The sequence below is a fragment of the Centroberyx gerrardi genome, chromosome 3 (assembly GCF_048128805.1).
Source record: "Centroberyx gerrardi isolate f3 chromosome 3, fCenGer3.hap1.cur.20231027, whole genome shotgun sequence".
In the NCBI taxonomy this organism is placed as follows: domain Eukaryota; kingdom Metazoa; phylum Chordata; class Actinopteri; order Beryciformes; family Berycidae; genus Centroberyx; species Centroberyx gerrardi.
This window is the reverse complement of record NC_135999.1, coordinates 30869626-30885512: the sequence shown is the minus strand read 5'-3', so window position 1 is coordinate 30885512 and position 15887 is coordinate 30869626. Positions and strand designations below refer to the sequence as shown.

Here is a 15887-nt window from a genome sequence, read left to right as displayed (position 1 = left end):
TTTAAATTAACTACATTTTAATAGAATCTAATTAAATTAGGGTGGCACATTTTATCTCACAACCACCATTTTGACAAAACTGCTTCACACAGTAACTCAGGCCCACAGTTAATGTTGTACCTTAAAGCTTCAACTAATAAATAAAAAAGCCTCAATTGTATCTTCTTCCATTAGATATACCAGAATCATTTTACCATGATGAAATCACCTGACAGTAAAAATCAGATTTTTCTCTTACCCCTTTCTCCATTAGCTCTCCTCCATCACAGATTCGGGGAAATTATTTATTCGTTCCTAAATCTGATAAATGTTGTGTGTAGATGCCTAGAACACCTGGCCCATCAGCCTTCTGTAGACCTGATAATGTGAATGCAACACACATTTCACGCTGTAAATTCATGTTTTTCTTCATATTCTCATATTTTTCTCATCTGTTTCATCGTCTTGTTTTGTGATTTTATAATTTTTATAATTTAATTGCATATATTTCTGTTTTTTCATTTTCATATCATACATATCACAGTATGTTTGTGTCACGGTATGTTTTTTTTTTACATACTTTATATATATAGAAAAATGTATTTTTTGCTGCTATTGCCGATTGATACCATACAATAGTGATTCAACCTATGGCCAGTTCATGAAAGCTTTTACATTTGCTGTTCTAAACACATATGAGAGGGAAAAATCCTCTGCTGCATAGGAAGTGATGCGTTTTATGTTTACGGAAACTACAACAGCGTTTTGTTTGGAATAAATACGTAAAGGTAGAAGATAGAAGAAGAAATATAAGAAGTCTACATTGAGTGTCTTTATTATTACACATGGTGTTCTATTGTCAGTTTTCCTCCTTAGGGGATAGGGTTAGAGAAAGTTGTATAGAAACAATTAACTGATTACATGAGCAGAAAAATTCCAATCTGGTTTTCGTTATAAATATAGTGCTGAAAAAAAATGCTCAGCAACATTTTGAGGCAACTGAGAGCCTCACTACAGCTTCTCTGTAGGCATTTTTGATCGATGCAATGCACTTGTAATAGTTTCTGTGCCCATATTGTGTCCCTTTATGGTTGTTTTGTGTTGAAATGTTTATGGATCCTATTGAAATATATATATTTTTTAATCCACACAGAAAGTGGCAAAAGGGTGGGACAAAAGTGAATTCTTTAATTCATTCCATGTAAACTAGTGATGCCATCCATTTATTTGTCAGACAAAACATCTTTGTTTTGGCTGCAAGGTCAAGCCATGGTGTCCCCAATCTTATCACATTGTATTTAATTAATTCATTATATTTTTTTGGTGGAATGTGTGATGTAGAATAAAACTTTAAAAGATCATTAAAGACAACTTCATAACAATTGAATGTACTTTAAGCACAACAGTACAACAATCAGATTTATTAAATCATGTCAAAATGTCCCTGGATAGTTTTAATAATCAGTTCAATGATTTTATCGCACCCATCTTCCAATCCATCCTGAACAGCTGCCATTTTTCCTCAATATTTGATCTTTACCCTCATTAGTGTCAAAGGTGTCTGAAAGTATGAATGTCTTTGAATGGCTGCAACAATAACATTATGTTTCTTCTTTTCTTTGTTTATTCTTTTCTTCCAGATATTTCACAGTCCAGTCCATAGTCTGTTTTTCACCTAAATAATGATTGGACAATACAAGTCCATTGAGGCCTTGCAGTAACAGAAACTTTGTGCTGCATGTAATAATTTGTTTAATAATTTGTTTCTGAGCATATTCAAACTCATTTGCTGAATCTTGACACACTATAGTTCATTTTTAACTCTCAACCTTGTTTCATGCTTATGGACACATCCAAGATGTGTCATGTCATGTCATCTCATCAAATCATATCTTGTATCATCTCATCTCTGATCTCCATAGCAGGTCTGTTACTGGAGATCTACAGCTCTTCTACAGATCTGGTCTGGTTTGGTTCAGTTAAAGCAGGAATGTTCTCCATCTCATCTTCCTGGCACCCAGCTGGATCAGTGCGTCTCTTCAAAAGCCTGGAAAGCCTGACAGACAGACAGACAGACAGTTACATAGAACATAGTTACATACAACAGAGGGATACAGAGGGATGAAAAAAAAAAAAATCAAATAACTAGACTTTCAAACTACTCAATATTGATTTTTATCGATACAAAGCTTTGCATCTAATACAAAAAACAGGCAGAGGCTAAACGGGAAGTCAGAGATTGGTCTTATCAAAGCCACAATCCATTGTTAGCAACCCCAGTTGAAATAGTGTCTCCTCACCACTGGCTTTTGTTTTTACCTTTGGTAAATTGGATTGAAGAAATGTCTTCAGTCCCCATACCCCCCCTTCAACTGAGTTGATTTTAGAACTGACAGTATGTGATAATTTGATACGTATTATACATGTATCTTTGAAGCTGTAAAAGCTTTAATTTTTTGTTCACATTTATTTTTCTGTAAATGAAGTCAAGCAAACCAGTATATTGAGTTACCGGCATTTATGAAAGTTATAAAAAGCATATGTATTGTACATACAAACTCTAATTGTCTATCTATGAAACTCAAGAAAAAAGACATTTTTGCACACCTAAAGATCTTTGGGTGACAGTTGCGTAGGACAAAAACCAAAAAGGTATACATGCTGAAAAAGGAGTAGAATCCCGCACACTGCAGTAAACTTGCATGATAATTTATTACAATGTCCTTTTTCACTATCTATGAAACTAACAGAATTTAATGTGGCTCGATAAATTCTGGATTGGGGCTTGAAGTGCAATCCTTTGAGATGGAGATGGAAATGGTAGCCTGATAACCTGCTAGCCTGTGGCAAGCAACTTTCCTACCCGGCCAGTACATAATAATCTTTACTAGTGTCACTAGATTCTAATGGAAATAGTATTAAGATGGCAACTAAATAACTGTTTTTTGCTGTTTTTGTTTGTTTGTTGTTAAGTTCCATCCCTGTTTACAGCATTTGTTTTTGTCTGCGGACACTGCAAGATGGTCAGTTTGTACTTCTGGGGGTAGTACAGGGAAAACAGCGCTTACTCAATGACTTTTGTGCATAGAAGCAGTGGAACCTAACATGCAGAGAAAACAGATGGTCCACAACAGAAAAAACTGCCTTTAGACTGACTTCATTTCAACATAGCTATACGTCTGAGCTTTTAACCCCCTATGAGATGCTTGCTCAGCGCTCTTTTTGGTTGTTTCACAGTCAAAGCTGAGGACTAAGAGGCTGATGGAGCCACTCTGGAACCACCTGATAACTCATTGTCCCTTAAAAACACTAAACACTAAATCCAAATCTGCTCTTGCCTGATCTTCTATTCATAGTATCCCCATGATCTCACATACATTTCCTACCAGTATGGTGCTTTACAATATAGACAGCTCATTGGCTGTGGCTGTCATGTGGTTATAATCACCTGTTAATGTATTACTATCACCTGCTAAAAATGCACTTTTTAAGGCTTGCTCTTACTTGAACAATGGTCTCTATGTTTCCCTTTTTATTGTTCACATTTGTATTTCTTTCTCATACTATTTATTGATCTTGTAAAGCGGTTTCTAATTCTGGTGATAAGTGTTCTACAAATAAATTATTATTATTATTATTATTATTATTATTATTATTATTATTATTATTATTATTATTATTATTATTATTACTGGTAGCAGTAGTATATAAATATTCAAAAAACTACAAGGATTCAGTTTTGCCCTTAAATGTATTCTTGTCAGGGTGGAAAAGCCTCTGAAAGAGCATTTAGACCATCATGGGACACTAAAACAGTCATAAATAAAATAAATTAAATACCCAGCGAGAGGTGGAAATGCTGAATATGCTAGCATACATTCTCAACTAAATTACTGAAACCTACCCGACAAGTGGTTTGACTTGGGGAATGAGATCAGGGAGCTCCTGGTCTTTGGTTTCTGGTAGCAATAGGCTGAGGAGCCCCGCTACAATAGTGACTCCACCCATCAGGATGTAGGGGATGAACTTGTTGTATGTACCTGCAACCAGAGAGAAAGAATTATCTACCTACAGTAATGCACAAAAAGCAAAACACAGAGTGAGGCAGCGAGGTTGAGTTGGTTGGCCTCTTTTATGCCTGGCATGACATTTTTGTGTGTGCCACTTGGAGACTCATTGCATCTTATGCTTGATTGATTTATTTATATTTCCAATTTTCCAGTTTTGTTTATATCACTTGGAGACTCATTGCATTTACATTTTGTTAATGTCTCCAAATGTGTCTCATTCCGGAGATGGTTTTGGGTGATTGGATCTTCAATGCATCTTAGATGCAATCACATTTTAAAGAGTAAACCCAGAACCCAAATCTTTGGTTAAGTAACACTTGTAACACTTCTTAATATCTTTCATAAACAGTGAATTTAATAAGCTCTTATTTGATTGTTAACTATCAAATGATTATTTTGTCTTTTAACCATTTACTAAGAATTAGTAAATGCTACAAATAATGCAATTTAAATTAATTGAATTCATTCATTTTTGCCCCACTGCTACACTCCTTTTAGGTCCTTCAACTCTGTCAGTGTTATCTGCAATTGCATCTCCAAAAGGTAAGTCTGACATAGTTGTAATGGTGCAAGGTTAATGGGATGGCATTCACATTTCTGTATATTGAGTTAATATTATGAATATGTGGTATATTAATAACAGGGTTACTGACGTATAACAATAAATCATCAGCCAATCAGTGTTCCAATCCTCTATGGCTAATAACTTGAAAAGAGGGGAGGTTGTAACTGCCACTGATAGATGCTCTATTGCTATGGCAAATAATAAAGGAGACAAGGGACAACCTTGTCATGTCCCATGTGACAGGGTGAAATAGAGTGCATGTCATTATTACACACAGAGGCTAATGGGGTTGTGTATAGGAGTTGGACTGAAGGCATCCCCAAAACCAAATTTTCTGAGAGCAGCAAATTCAAGTCCTTCTCCAATGCCTTCTCTGCATGTAAAGATCCTACCACTTACCACTTAGTGTAAATTACGCCACAAATAGTTCTAATGTTAAAAATGAGCCTCCCATCAAGAAACCAGTTGTATGGAAGGACTGCTTCCAAGCGTATTGCCAGCATCTTGAATAGTTTCATAAAGTCTACACAAAGGAGACTTAAAGGTTGAAAAGAGCATGTATGTATACAGAAGAGGTGAAATTGTCATAATGTACACTGAATAATGAAACTAGAATAAACTTGTGTAAGGAGGCAAGTTATTTTTCCAACGGCATCATATATGTTCATCAGGAGCGAAATTCAGGTCTGTCCGTCCATCAGTCAGTCAAACGGCACTTATATTAGCCGTATTAGATTAGCCACCACAGTTGCAAAGCTATACCTATGTCACAAAAAGAACATTTTTGCTGATGAATATTTTAGTTACAACTAGACTGAGCTAGCAAAGCAGTTTTTTTGCATATTAGGTTTGGAATTTATTATGTTTGCCCAATGGTAACGAAACGGTGCTCTCTCACCGCATATTGAGTGAGGCTCGCTAGCCTAGCGTTAGTATTACAATGTGTATCTTGATGTCTGAGGTGGCTAATCTATATGTGACAAAAGATATTTTTGTTGCTGAATATTTTAGTTACAACTAGATTGAGCTACCAATCCAAATCCTAACATTTAAGTAGCCCCTTGTAGAAACAAGGACCAACAAGATGTGTTCATCTCTCTATCCCTGTGAGGACATTCAATCAACAAAAGGATAGAGGTAGAGGAACACACACACACACACACACACACACACGCAAACCTCACCTATGAAAGCGATGTATGGAGCGGCAGTGCTGCCAATGCGGGAGGCCATGGATAAGGAGCCTATTGCCATGTTTCTCACTACAGTGGGGAAGAGCTCTGTGGCGTAGAGGTAGACGAAACCAAATGCACCCGTCACCGCCATCTTCCCCATCATCACCAGAGTTAGGGTTACAATGGACAGATCTGGAAGAAAAGAAAAGAGAAGATGATATAACTGTCAAGCGGATGGCTATCATGAGCCTTGATGAATGAAAATGCATTACAGTAATATTATCCCTTTTCTCATAGTGAAAAAGTACTATTTCAATTTTAGTATTAATATTACAGTTACCAATCTAAAAAAAATGTTACTTTTGTCATCGCCCCTTCAAAATATCAGATTGAAGTGAGAGTTCCCTAAAACCACATCTCACTGACATCCTCAAATTTGTTTTCTTCGTAATCAGTCAGTGTCCTCTCATACTGAACTGGGTTAAAGTGGTAGAAAAGTTGACTTTCTCTTGGTGAAAGTATTCCCAGATGAGAAATGGTAGAAAATAGGGATGTACCATTCTGGATTTTTGGAGCCAATACCTATTGCCAATATTCTGCCATATCGGCCGATACGCTGATAACGATTTTTTTCCTGTGTGTGTGTGTGTGTGTGTGTCTTTGCATTTTCTAAATTATCTGTAGCATATGAATGAAAAAGGTTCTGCATTGATTGAATTGTTTTTTCATCCACTGTACTCTTAAGTCAACAAACATTCTATTTTGTAGTCTATTTTGTATTTTGACAAATTTTCATCTTTAGGCTGATTGTCAAAATAAATAGGCTACAAAATATTTAGAAGTAGGCTAAAACTTACTGGGAGTTACTATTGTAGGCTGATGTTTGCTTCAAATCAAGTGTAAACTCAGCCCTGCCGCACCATTCCCGCCACGAAAGTTTGCCCTCAGTTGATATCACAGTCCCCTGATTAAGTCTAAGAGCCTAACTAGCCTCCTTTTTTGTCCATGAAGATTGCAGACCAATTATTAAGGCAGGATAGGCTATTAGCCGAAGCCAACAATCTATGGGGAGTGCATGGATGATTTTGGTGTCTGTCTTCTCATCACTTAAAGGCTAAGTTGACCAACGGGCCAATCTAGCAAAAACTTGCTGTATTCCTAATACATGATAAAGTTGATGACCAAAATGTATGTATAAATTTCTGTGATCACATTCCAGCATGTTAAGAGTATGTTGTAGGTGAAACAAGGGGCAGGGGGTTGTGCGTGTGTGTGTGTGTGTGCGTGTGTGTGTGTGTGTGTGTACAGTACCATCAGGTATGAGTTTGATGAGAAACAGTAGGACTCCAGTTAGCAGCAGGGTGATGGGGACCGGTAAACGCCGAGGGAGGTAGTGAATCGCAAGCCACATAGAGCTGTAAGCAAGGAACTCAGTTGCCCCAGAAACCAGACAGTTGATGTACGGGTCTCCGTCCATGTTTGGCGTGTTCAGAGCCAGTCCATGATATGTCATGGAGATCGCAATCCTAAATAATAGATAGATAGATAGATAGATAGATAGATAGATAGATAGATAGATAGATAGGTTATTCTGGCTGATAAAAGGGGCATCAACAGTGTAGTTTCAAGCATTTCAAGTGTGTGTCTATGTGTGTGTGTGTGCGTGTGTGTGTGTGTGTGTGTGTGTGTGTGTGTGTGTGTGTGTGTGTGTATATATACTGTATATACCAGATACAGATCTTGATGATGGTGAGTTTTCTGATGTTGCTAGTTCGGTACAGGTCCAGCCAGGTGTACACATGTTGGCTATCTGCAGGACCACTCTCCTAAACACGCACACACGCACACACACACACACACACGCACACACAGAAAATGCCATTCTCTACCTACTCAGTAAGAACACAAACAGAACAGAACAGAACCTTAAAGGTATACTTTGACATTGTGACAAATACCCGGTGAAGAAAAATAACTGAAATTCAAATTTGTGAGGTATCCCTCTAATGGCTTCAAACCTTGTCCAAAATGTCACTGTGTGATAAGTGCAGTATCCAAACTAGAGGATGGATATATGCTGCCTGTCATGCCTACTAATGCTGCCTTCAAGTGCTGTCAGAAGTATCAGAATTACAAGTTCAACACACATGAGCAACCCAACAAAGAGATAAATAAGACAGGGTACGTTTTCTATGATCTCTGAGTTGCTGAGATGAGATGTTTCAGCAGCAGAGAGCATGGAAAGATGTGTCAACAACTGGTGGTTAAAGTGATGGATTATACAACTTTGGGCTATTAAATTAATCAAAACATCAATTAGATGCCTGATGCACATTTTCTCCTCATGCTGCCACTGCAACAAAAATTAACTTTGTGCCACTTGATTTCTAAAAGAAAACAGCAGTTTGTAGGTACGTCACTAATCCATGTATCCTCCGTTCAGTCCATATCCAAATTAAAATCACAAATCAGATAATGAACAAATGACATGTGATTTTATTCTCGACGTTTCATTTCACAAGCTAAATTTGGGAAAAATAAATAGAAAATAATTTTTGAAACCCAATCCATATGATGGATATGAAGTTTTATAAAATGCGTTTAAGTTTGATTTTGACATTTCAATTCATCAACTTTTGTATCCTTTTGGGGTTTTTTGTAACCCGTAAGATTATCTCACTGTAGTCCTCTCAAGTGTTGTCGTCATTTTGGATTCTATCCAGTTCCATGTTTTGGCGAAATGGCAAAAAAATTTGTATCACATGCTCTTAAAATGGGTGAAATATTATAAGTAGAAATGACGTATGATGAAGTTATTACATATTCCAACATGTTACTGAATTTTTGGAAAACAACCATGGGGCACAAGCTAAGATTTAGCAAAATAAACAAATGCATAATAGAGGAACCCTCAAAAGCAACAATAGTGAATATTTGCATTGGCCATAGATTAAGGAATTAACAGAATTTTACACCCCTATTCATTTTCACATTAGACAGAAAGGGGGCGGGATCATCACAGACAAACCCACGAGAATGCACTGTGGAAGTCATATTTACAACTTCTGAAGTTGGAAGGAGCTCATCAGGAGCACTTAAGGCAGCAGTAATGTGTGTGTGTGTGTGTGTGTGTGTGCACCTTGAGTGAAGTGGCTTTTTCCTGTTTGAAGATGACCTCAGGGGGCGTGACCCCGTTCTTCTTAGCTGCCGCTCTGATTATCAGCTCTGCCTCCTCTATGCGGCCCTGAGACAATAGCCAGCGAGGAGACTCTGGGAGGTACCTAATGATTGGTCACGGGACACATCAATCAATAAATAGGCTGGCCACTGATTTCCACTGATTGATAACTTCATAATAATAACAACAACAACAACAATAATCATAATAATAAGTAAAATTTGTATAATACTTTTTAAAACCAACACCCTGTCCAAATCTGTGGGCGGAGATCATAAAAATCACCAAATATTTGCCCTCTATGTCCCATAGACGTAGGAACAGTAGCCCAGATGGAGACAGAACTTTGATTCTATTCTACTGTCTCTTACCACCACAGAGGTATATACAGTAGACCAGGCAGAGACAGAGCCACTAGCAGCCATCTCCAGCTCCTGATGTAGAAAGCGAACAGAGGCAGTATGGTGTAACCCAGAGCGTAGCTGAAAGATATTCCAATAGCAGCAAAGCTGATCCGCGCCTTCTTTGTCAACAACTCCGACCCTAGACGTAGAGAAAACAGATCATATTAGAACTAGGGTTAGAACAGTATATTGGTTTTGCAAAATATATTGCAATATATAATGTTTTAGAGGCTTTTCCATCCTGCCAAGAGACAGTAAATAAACAATGACTACTAAGTTTGTGGATTTTTTTTTTTTGCATGAAAATGACCAAATTTAAACATGAAACTTGAAATATAATCTACGGGCAGCTTCAGTCCATCAGTGACAGTCTTCAAAAACCCACATGAATTGAACTCTATTTTGTTAATTGCTTTTTGGAAGATAAAGTTTGGCAACAGTTACACTAAGGAAATGTAACAACACAGAAGAATATCCATCTCTCTCTGAGTCTATCTATCAATTTATCTATCCATCCATCCATCTATTGATCATACCCAGTACAAAGGCACAGCAGAAGTTGGAGATCTGTCCCATTCCCACTATGAAGTAGAGCACACAGAACATTTCCCAGCTGTTGACAAGAGCCTGAAGGAGGCTGAACACCGTCTGGACTGCCATGGTCATGAAGAAGATAATACGCCGCCCAAAACTAAAGATAGAGAGACATGAAATGGTGAGAGAAATGGAGAGAAAGAGAGAGGGAGAGAGAGAGAGAGAGAGAGAGAGATGGATGAATGTTCGTTGGCACTGACTAGATTTAGCCTCCCCCTCTCTGCAGGATCACCAGGATGAACGACAGTAGGTTTTGTAATAATTTCAGTAAGACGGGACAATCGTTTGGATTGAACAGGCGGCGTGCAGAAAGCTTACTGCCTTAACAGAATATTCCCACCCAGATTTCTCTTGTCTGACAGTCAGTAAATGTATGGACAGCAGCTTGACCTTGACAAAAACTGATTTGTGTGCAGGACTTGTCATAGCCTATGACCAGACAGCTAAACAGATGATGGCAGAAAACAGGCAAAGTTGTAGATGAGACAGCTGTCAGCTGTGTGTGTGTGTGTGTGTGTGTGTGTGTGTGTGTGTGTGTGTGTGTGTGTGTGTGTACCGATCAGAGATGATTCCAGACACGAAAGATCCAAGGAGAACTCCAAAGAAGAAAATGGTAACAGCGAATGGAGCTTTCCAGCTGTCCTCACACACCAAAGACCACTACATGCACACACACACACACACACACACACACACACACACACACACACACACACAAACACAAAGAAAAAGACATACAGATGAGGATGAAATGTAGGCTGAGTCGATTACAAAATAGCAGCTGATTGGTCGACACCAAACATTACGTTGAAACTCATTAGTTTGACAATCAAGCTGTGTCTGTTTAGTTGTATCATGGAGACTGGAGGTATATGTCTTAACTAGAACAGCATAAAGGGACCTCTAACCAATACATTGTTGGACAGTGTTGAAGTTAATAATAGAGAGATAAAGAGGATAAACCTAGCTAATTTTACATCACCAAACATCAACAAATAGATATGTTATCTAGTACATACAAGTATAACTAATACAGACAACAATAGTGACCTCAAGTGGCTTAACAGTTAATTTCAAGAGGGTAAAAGCTATGTAGTTAGGGTTAATGCAATTCCCCAACGTGATCTCACAGAAAAACATGAAATGAACAGGACTTGTTAACAGCAAATTATGTGTTGGTGGCACTTAAAGTGTTAAATTTCTGTTTTCCCAGCACGAAACGGTTCCGTAAAGGACACATGACTATAAACAGGAAGGAGTGTCACACTGAAGTAGCACGGTGGAAAGTAAGGGTGTTGTGGCCGGGGTGGTGGTATGTCTCAATATGGGAGACATACTTCTACTGTCGTCATGTAGGGACCCACCAGAAAAACAGCCCTGACATCCACTTCAGGTGCTGATAGTAGAATTGAGAGTGTCATATTCACAAATGAACCAGTGAAATAGATTTTGACTATACAGTACGTGAAAGCACAGAGGCTGCACTTTTCAGTAAGGCTTTTCTGTCCAGTTCCTTTGACTGTAAATTACACTTTGAAATGAAGTGGCATTAAGAAGGAGAAAATGCACTTGAAATTTCCCCCTCTGTATTTTCACATGTAGAGATGGAAGGACAACCACAGCAACTGGAATCAAATACCGGCCATAAGTGACACGGGTATTCACACTGTGCTCCAGACTTCTCAAGCAGAGTTTTCCCTACACTCCTAAACTCCAATAACATGCATTGAAGGCAACTGATATAAGGGAGTATAAAAACATATTTCAACACAGGTAAAATCTAAGCAAATTTGAAAAAGTTTGCCAGATATATATTGGGCAGGGCTGGCCCAAACCAGGCCTGGTTGTTAACCAAAATACAAACACTAAACCTAATTATCTCTTTAAATGCAGATAATCAAACACTGTATATCCTTGAAAAGCGCTGTTTTAAAGTTGTATGTATGAGTTGTGTGTGTCTATGTGTGTTGTTCTTACCTCCGTAACGATGGTGGAGGAGTATCTCTCAGAGCTGAACACCCAACCATCAATGCATCCCTCCGTCTCATTAGTATAGAAGGACCCGTCCGCAGACTGTCTGTACCTGGAACACAGACATTTTATACATATAACACAAGAGCTCTGACAATCACTACTTTCATATGTGTTTTCAGAGCAAAAGGAAGCAACTAACACAGTTACACAGAGGAACAGTTGGTGTTTGAATTCCAGGTGGATTGGTCTGGAAAGTCATTACAACATATCCCAAACACAGACAAACAGTGGCAGCTCACCGACAGGGATAGACGGACACTTACTGCAATGGGATAGTTGCTAAACCCCACAAAACTACAGACTCAAAAATGACCACAGAACTGAACCAACACCTCTGTGACACAGTCTCAACTAAAACTGTACTGAGCTTCATAAAGCTGGCATTCATGGCATGGCCAGAAACCACTGGTATCAAAGATGCATAACCTGGAGTAAGGAGCACAAAACCTGGAGCTTTGAGAACTGGGGAAAAAAAGTAATCTAGTCAGATATCAGTCTGAATCTAGTTTCTAGTCTTTCAGCCTTTTCTTCCATCCAGACAGGTTTATGTTTGGAGAAAGCCAAAGGAAGCCTTTAATCCACAATGTCTGTTGCCAGCTGGTAAACATGGTGGTGGACCTGTAATGACTCCACTGGGAGTCATTAGATGTGATGATTGATCTGCACGGTCATATAACGGACAAGGAGTATGAGGCCATTTGACAAGACCAGGAGCACCCTGGTCGTAAATGTGGAAGTAAAGCTGACTCCTGAAAAGCTGACATACAAGGTTACATTGGCCATACAAGGTTTTTGCTCAACAGCAACAGTACATGGATAGATTTGTAAAAACCAAAAATAAATAGTGCCAAACACTCATCTATGCACACTTCTGTCTCTTTGGATAGTGTAAATAGATAACTAACTAACTGGCTAGTGTTGCTACCACACTCTCTCCATATGGATCTCCACCTGGAATAGAGAGAGGCTATTAAAAAGCTATTCAAAGCAACATATTGAGTCCTATTCCCACATTCGGCCGTGGAATTGTCCGTTTCAGCTGACTATTAGCCTTAAACACATGGCTATCATTGGCAAGTGCCAATTTTATTGACAATTTCAACATTTTCTGGGAATGCCGAGCCTTTTTCAGACCTGACGGCATGCACCCAAACAGACCTGGGACTTAAGATCCTCACTGCGAATTTAAAATACATAATTTGCCACCCATACATTTCCCCCTCCTCTGTTTCTCTACCTAGCAAACATGCCCACAACAGGAACATAAAAAACTCCATTGGAAATGGCAACAACCTTGAGAGAAATCAAAACTACCAGGATTGTGATAATATGCCGCATACGCTGCAGTCTTCTACCTCGTCTCCCTCAGGACGACCTCTGACTTACTGAAGAGAAAAGTGGAGGAGATAGACGCAATAATAGCTTTTGTAAAAAAAAATAAATAAATAAAGGAGCATATCCTTACATACAAGGCCTGAGAATCTCTCTGTCCCTGACACCGTCATATCAGCCAAGAGGCCTGTATGGCTCCACTCTTACCAGTCTCCCCGTTCCCCCAATTACTGACATCGTTTCTATAGGTCATATCATACTGAAAAATAACATTTGTTACCACAATTATGCAGATGACACCCAGCTCTACATACATCTTTCTCCTAGTGACTTTGGTCCTGTAGATTCACTGATTCAGTGCATTGAGGAAATGAATAACTTGATGTGCTAAAACTTTCTTCAGCTAAATAAAACTGAGGTAATTTTCTTTGGTGCTAAAGAAAAGAGGCAGAACATTCAGGCTCACCTTGATTCCTTGTCTCTCAAAGACCAAGCTAGGAGTCTTGGTGTTATTGTGGAGTCTGATCTTAATTTTCACAACCATATCAATAGCATTACACAATGAGCTTTTTATCATCTTAAAAATATTGCCAAAATAAGGGGTCTTATCAAAACCTGACTTAGATAGGCTCATACACACTTTCATTACCAGTAGGTTAGACACTGCAATTTTTCTCTGGTCTCCCCAAAAAAACTCTGGGATGGTTACAGCTTATTCAATGAGTGCTGCTGCCAGTTCTGACTAAGACTGAAAACAGAACACTTTACACCAGTTCTTAGATCACTGCATTGGCTTGCTTGGTGTGCCAAAATTCTGCTGCTCGTCTATAAAGCACTAAATGGTTTAGCTCCAACATACATCTCTGACCTGCTTTCAGGATACAAGCCACCCGGACGTCTTAGGTTATCTGGGAGTTAGTTAGGGTTAGTTGTTCCCAGGGTGAAAACAAAATCTGGTGAAGCTGCTTTTAGTAATATGCTCCCAATTACTGGAATAAACTTCCATATGCTCTGAGATGTGCTCCCACTGTCACCTCTTACCTAATTTGTTTTTCTTTTTCAATGTCATTTTACTAGACAAATTCTGTATTTTTTGTTCTTTATGTGGAGCAAATTGAATTTGCCTTGTATGGAATGTGCTGAATTTTTACATCACAATCCAACCGTGTTCTGACTCATTTTTTCTAAATAGGTTTACAACTTTGACAAAACAACAAATAGTACAATTTTCTTTTTTTTTTCTTTTACTGTGAACAAGATACACCCCCCCCCCCTTAAATACTTGTAGCTGAAAACAGGACTGTGCTCAATTCACTTTCAATTCAATCAATTGCAGGATTTTTTCTCTTATACCTGGAACAGCGACTGAGAATCACCTCCCCTTTCACCGACTCCAGAGGGATGGAGTGGTTCAGCTCCAGACTGAAGGAGGGAGATGATGAGTTGGAGGAGGACGAGTTGAGGGGGGGTAACCGGCAGCGGTGTGACGGTATGTCGGCCAGGAAGACCATGGCCATGCCCACGTAGCCATTGGGTATGGAGCTGAGGCTGAGCAGGATGAAGATGGACCTCTGGAAGCTGCCCCACTCCCCCAGGAAGGACAAGGCTTCCTCGTACTCCAGCATCGTAAAACACACACTACAAGCCAGAAGAACCACACACACACATACACACTCACACACACAGATGTAAGCACGTACAGGTACACACACACAAACACGGGTTTGCAGGCAAATACGTGCACATGAGAGATGTACTGTATGTAGCTGCTCTGCAGCAGTGGCTCAGATTCTACTCTCCCCAGCTGAAGTAGATAGGATTTGTCTCTATTCCTTTTAGCAGAGATGCAGCAAGGACACTATTTTCCCCAGTAGAAGGACTACTGTATCATCATATCCATCTGTAGAAGATTGTTTCTAAGCATTCCTAAGTAGAAGCAGCATGTGTCAATTCTCCAGGTCCGACTCCAGTCAGGGCAAAAATTACCAGGTTGAAAGATTGGAGGCTTCCTCTTCTGACAGTATACTGACAGGCAGGCACATATGTAAACCAGAAGGCTGTCTATAACTTGATAATCCACAGGACAGGTTGGGAGGTGGGAGAAAGGAGAGGATAGGTTCAGTGCAGCCGCCTCCTCACCATTACAGATAAAGTGATTGAGTCATGCTTTTCACCTAGTATTCCTGAATGTCAGATAGACCTCCCCCACAATGTGGCCCCGCCTCAAAACCACATGCAACAATACTTCAGGCGCCACAGGAATTGTACTGGAAAGACAAAAAAGAAAAATTATGAGCAGAAATGAGCTAAAAGAGCTAAGACAGTAAAAAAACCAACAAGCATTAGCCTATGCCTCTGCTTCCTTTTTGTCTTCCCACAAATGATATGGAATTGAAATGTTCTCTATTTGCCCATACGTATGATAGTATGAGTGTCTGTCTATCAGTGTTAGTCCTGTGATGGACTGGCAACCTGTTCAGGGTGTTTCCCTGCCTTCTGCCCAATGCATGCTGGGATGGGCTCCAGCCCCCTGTGACTCTGAATAGGATTTAAACA

At 39.2% G+C, this 15887-nt stretch overlaps 1 protein-coding gene across 1 annotated transcript; it reads right to left on the bottom strand.

Annotated features, from left to right (window-relative positions):
* Positions 1 to 1920: 1920 nt before the first annotated feature.
* Positions 1921 to 14956, bottom strand: LOC139916102 (organic cation/carnitine transporter 2-like). Its single transcript, XM_071904894.2, has 11 exons — positions 14685 to 14956; positions 11943 to 12048; positions 10522 to 10625; positions 9908 to 10062; positions 9339 to 9510; positions 8929 to 9070; positions 7518 to 7615; positions 7101 to 7315; positions 5799 to 5981; positions 3884 to 4019; positions 1921 to 2035 (listed from the first exon to the last, which is right to left on the bottom strand). The coding sequence occupies exons 1-11, from the start codon at positions 14954 to 14956 to the stop codon at positions 1921 to 1923; spliced, it is 1698 nt and encodes a 565-aa protein (XP_071760995.2).
* Positions 14957 to 15887: the final 931 nt, after the last annotated feature.

Excerpts from the sequence above, each read along its gene's own strand:
- LOC139916102 (XM_071904894.2), bottom strand. The coding sequence starts at position 14,956 with ATGCTGGAGTACGAGGAAGCCTTGTCCTTCCTGGGGGAGTGGGGCAGC. Across the intron at positions 7,616-8,928 it reads AAAAAGCCACTTCACTCAAG|GAGAGTGGTCCTGCAGATAG; the intron begins GTGCACACACAC and ends GTGCGTGTTTAG. Across the intron at positions 2,036-3,883 it reads CAAGTCAAACCACTTGTCGG|GCTTTCCAGGCTTTTGAAGA; the intron begins GTAGGTTTCAGT and ends TCTGTCTGTCAG.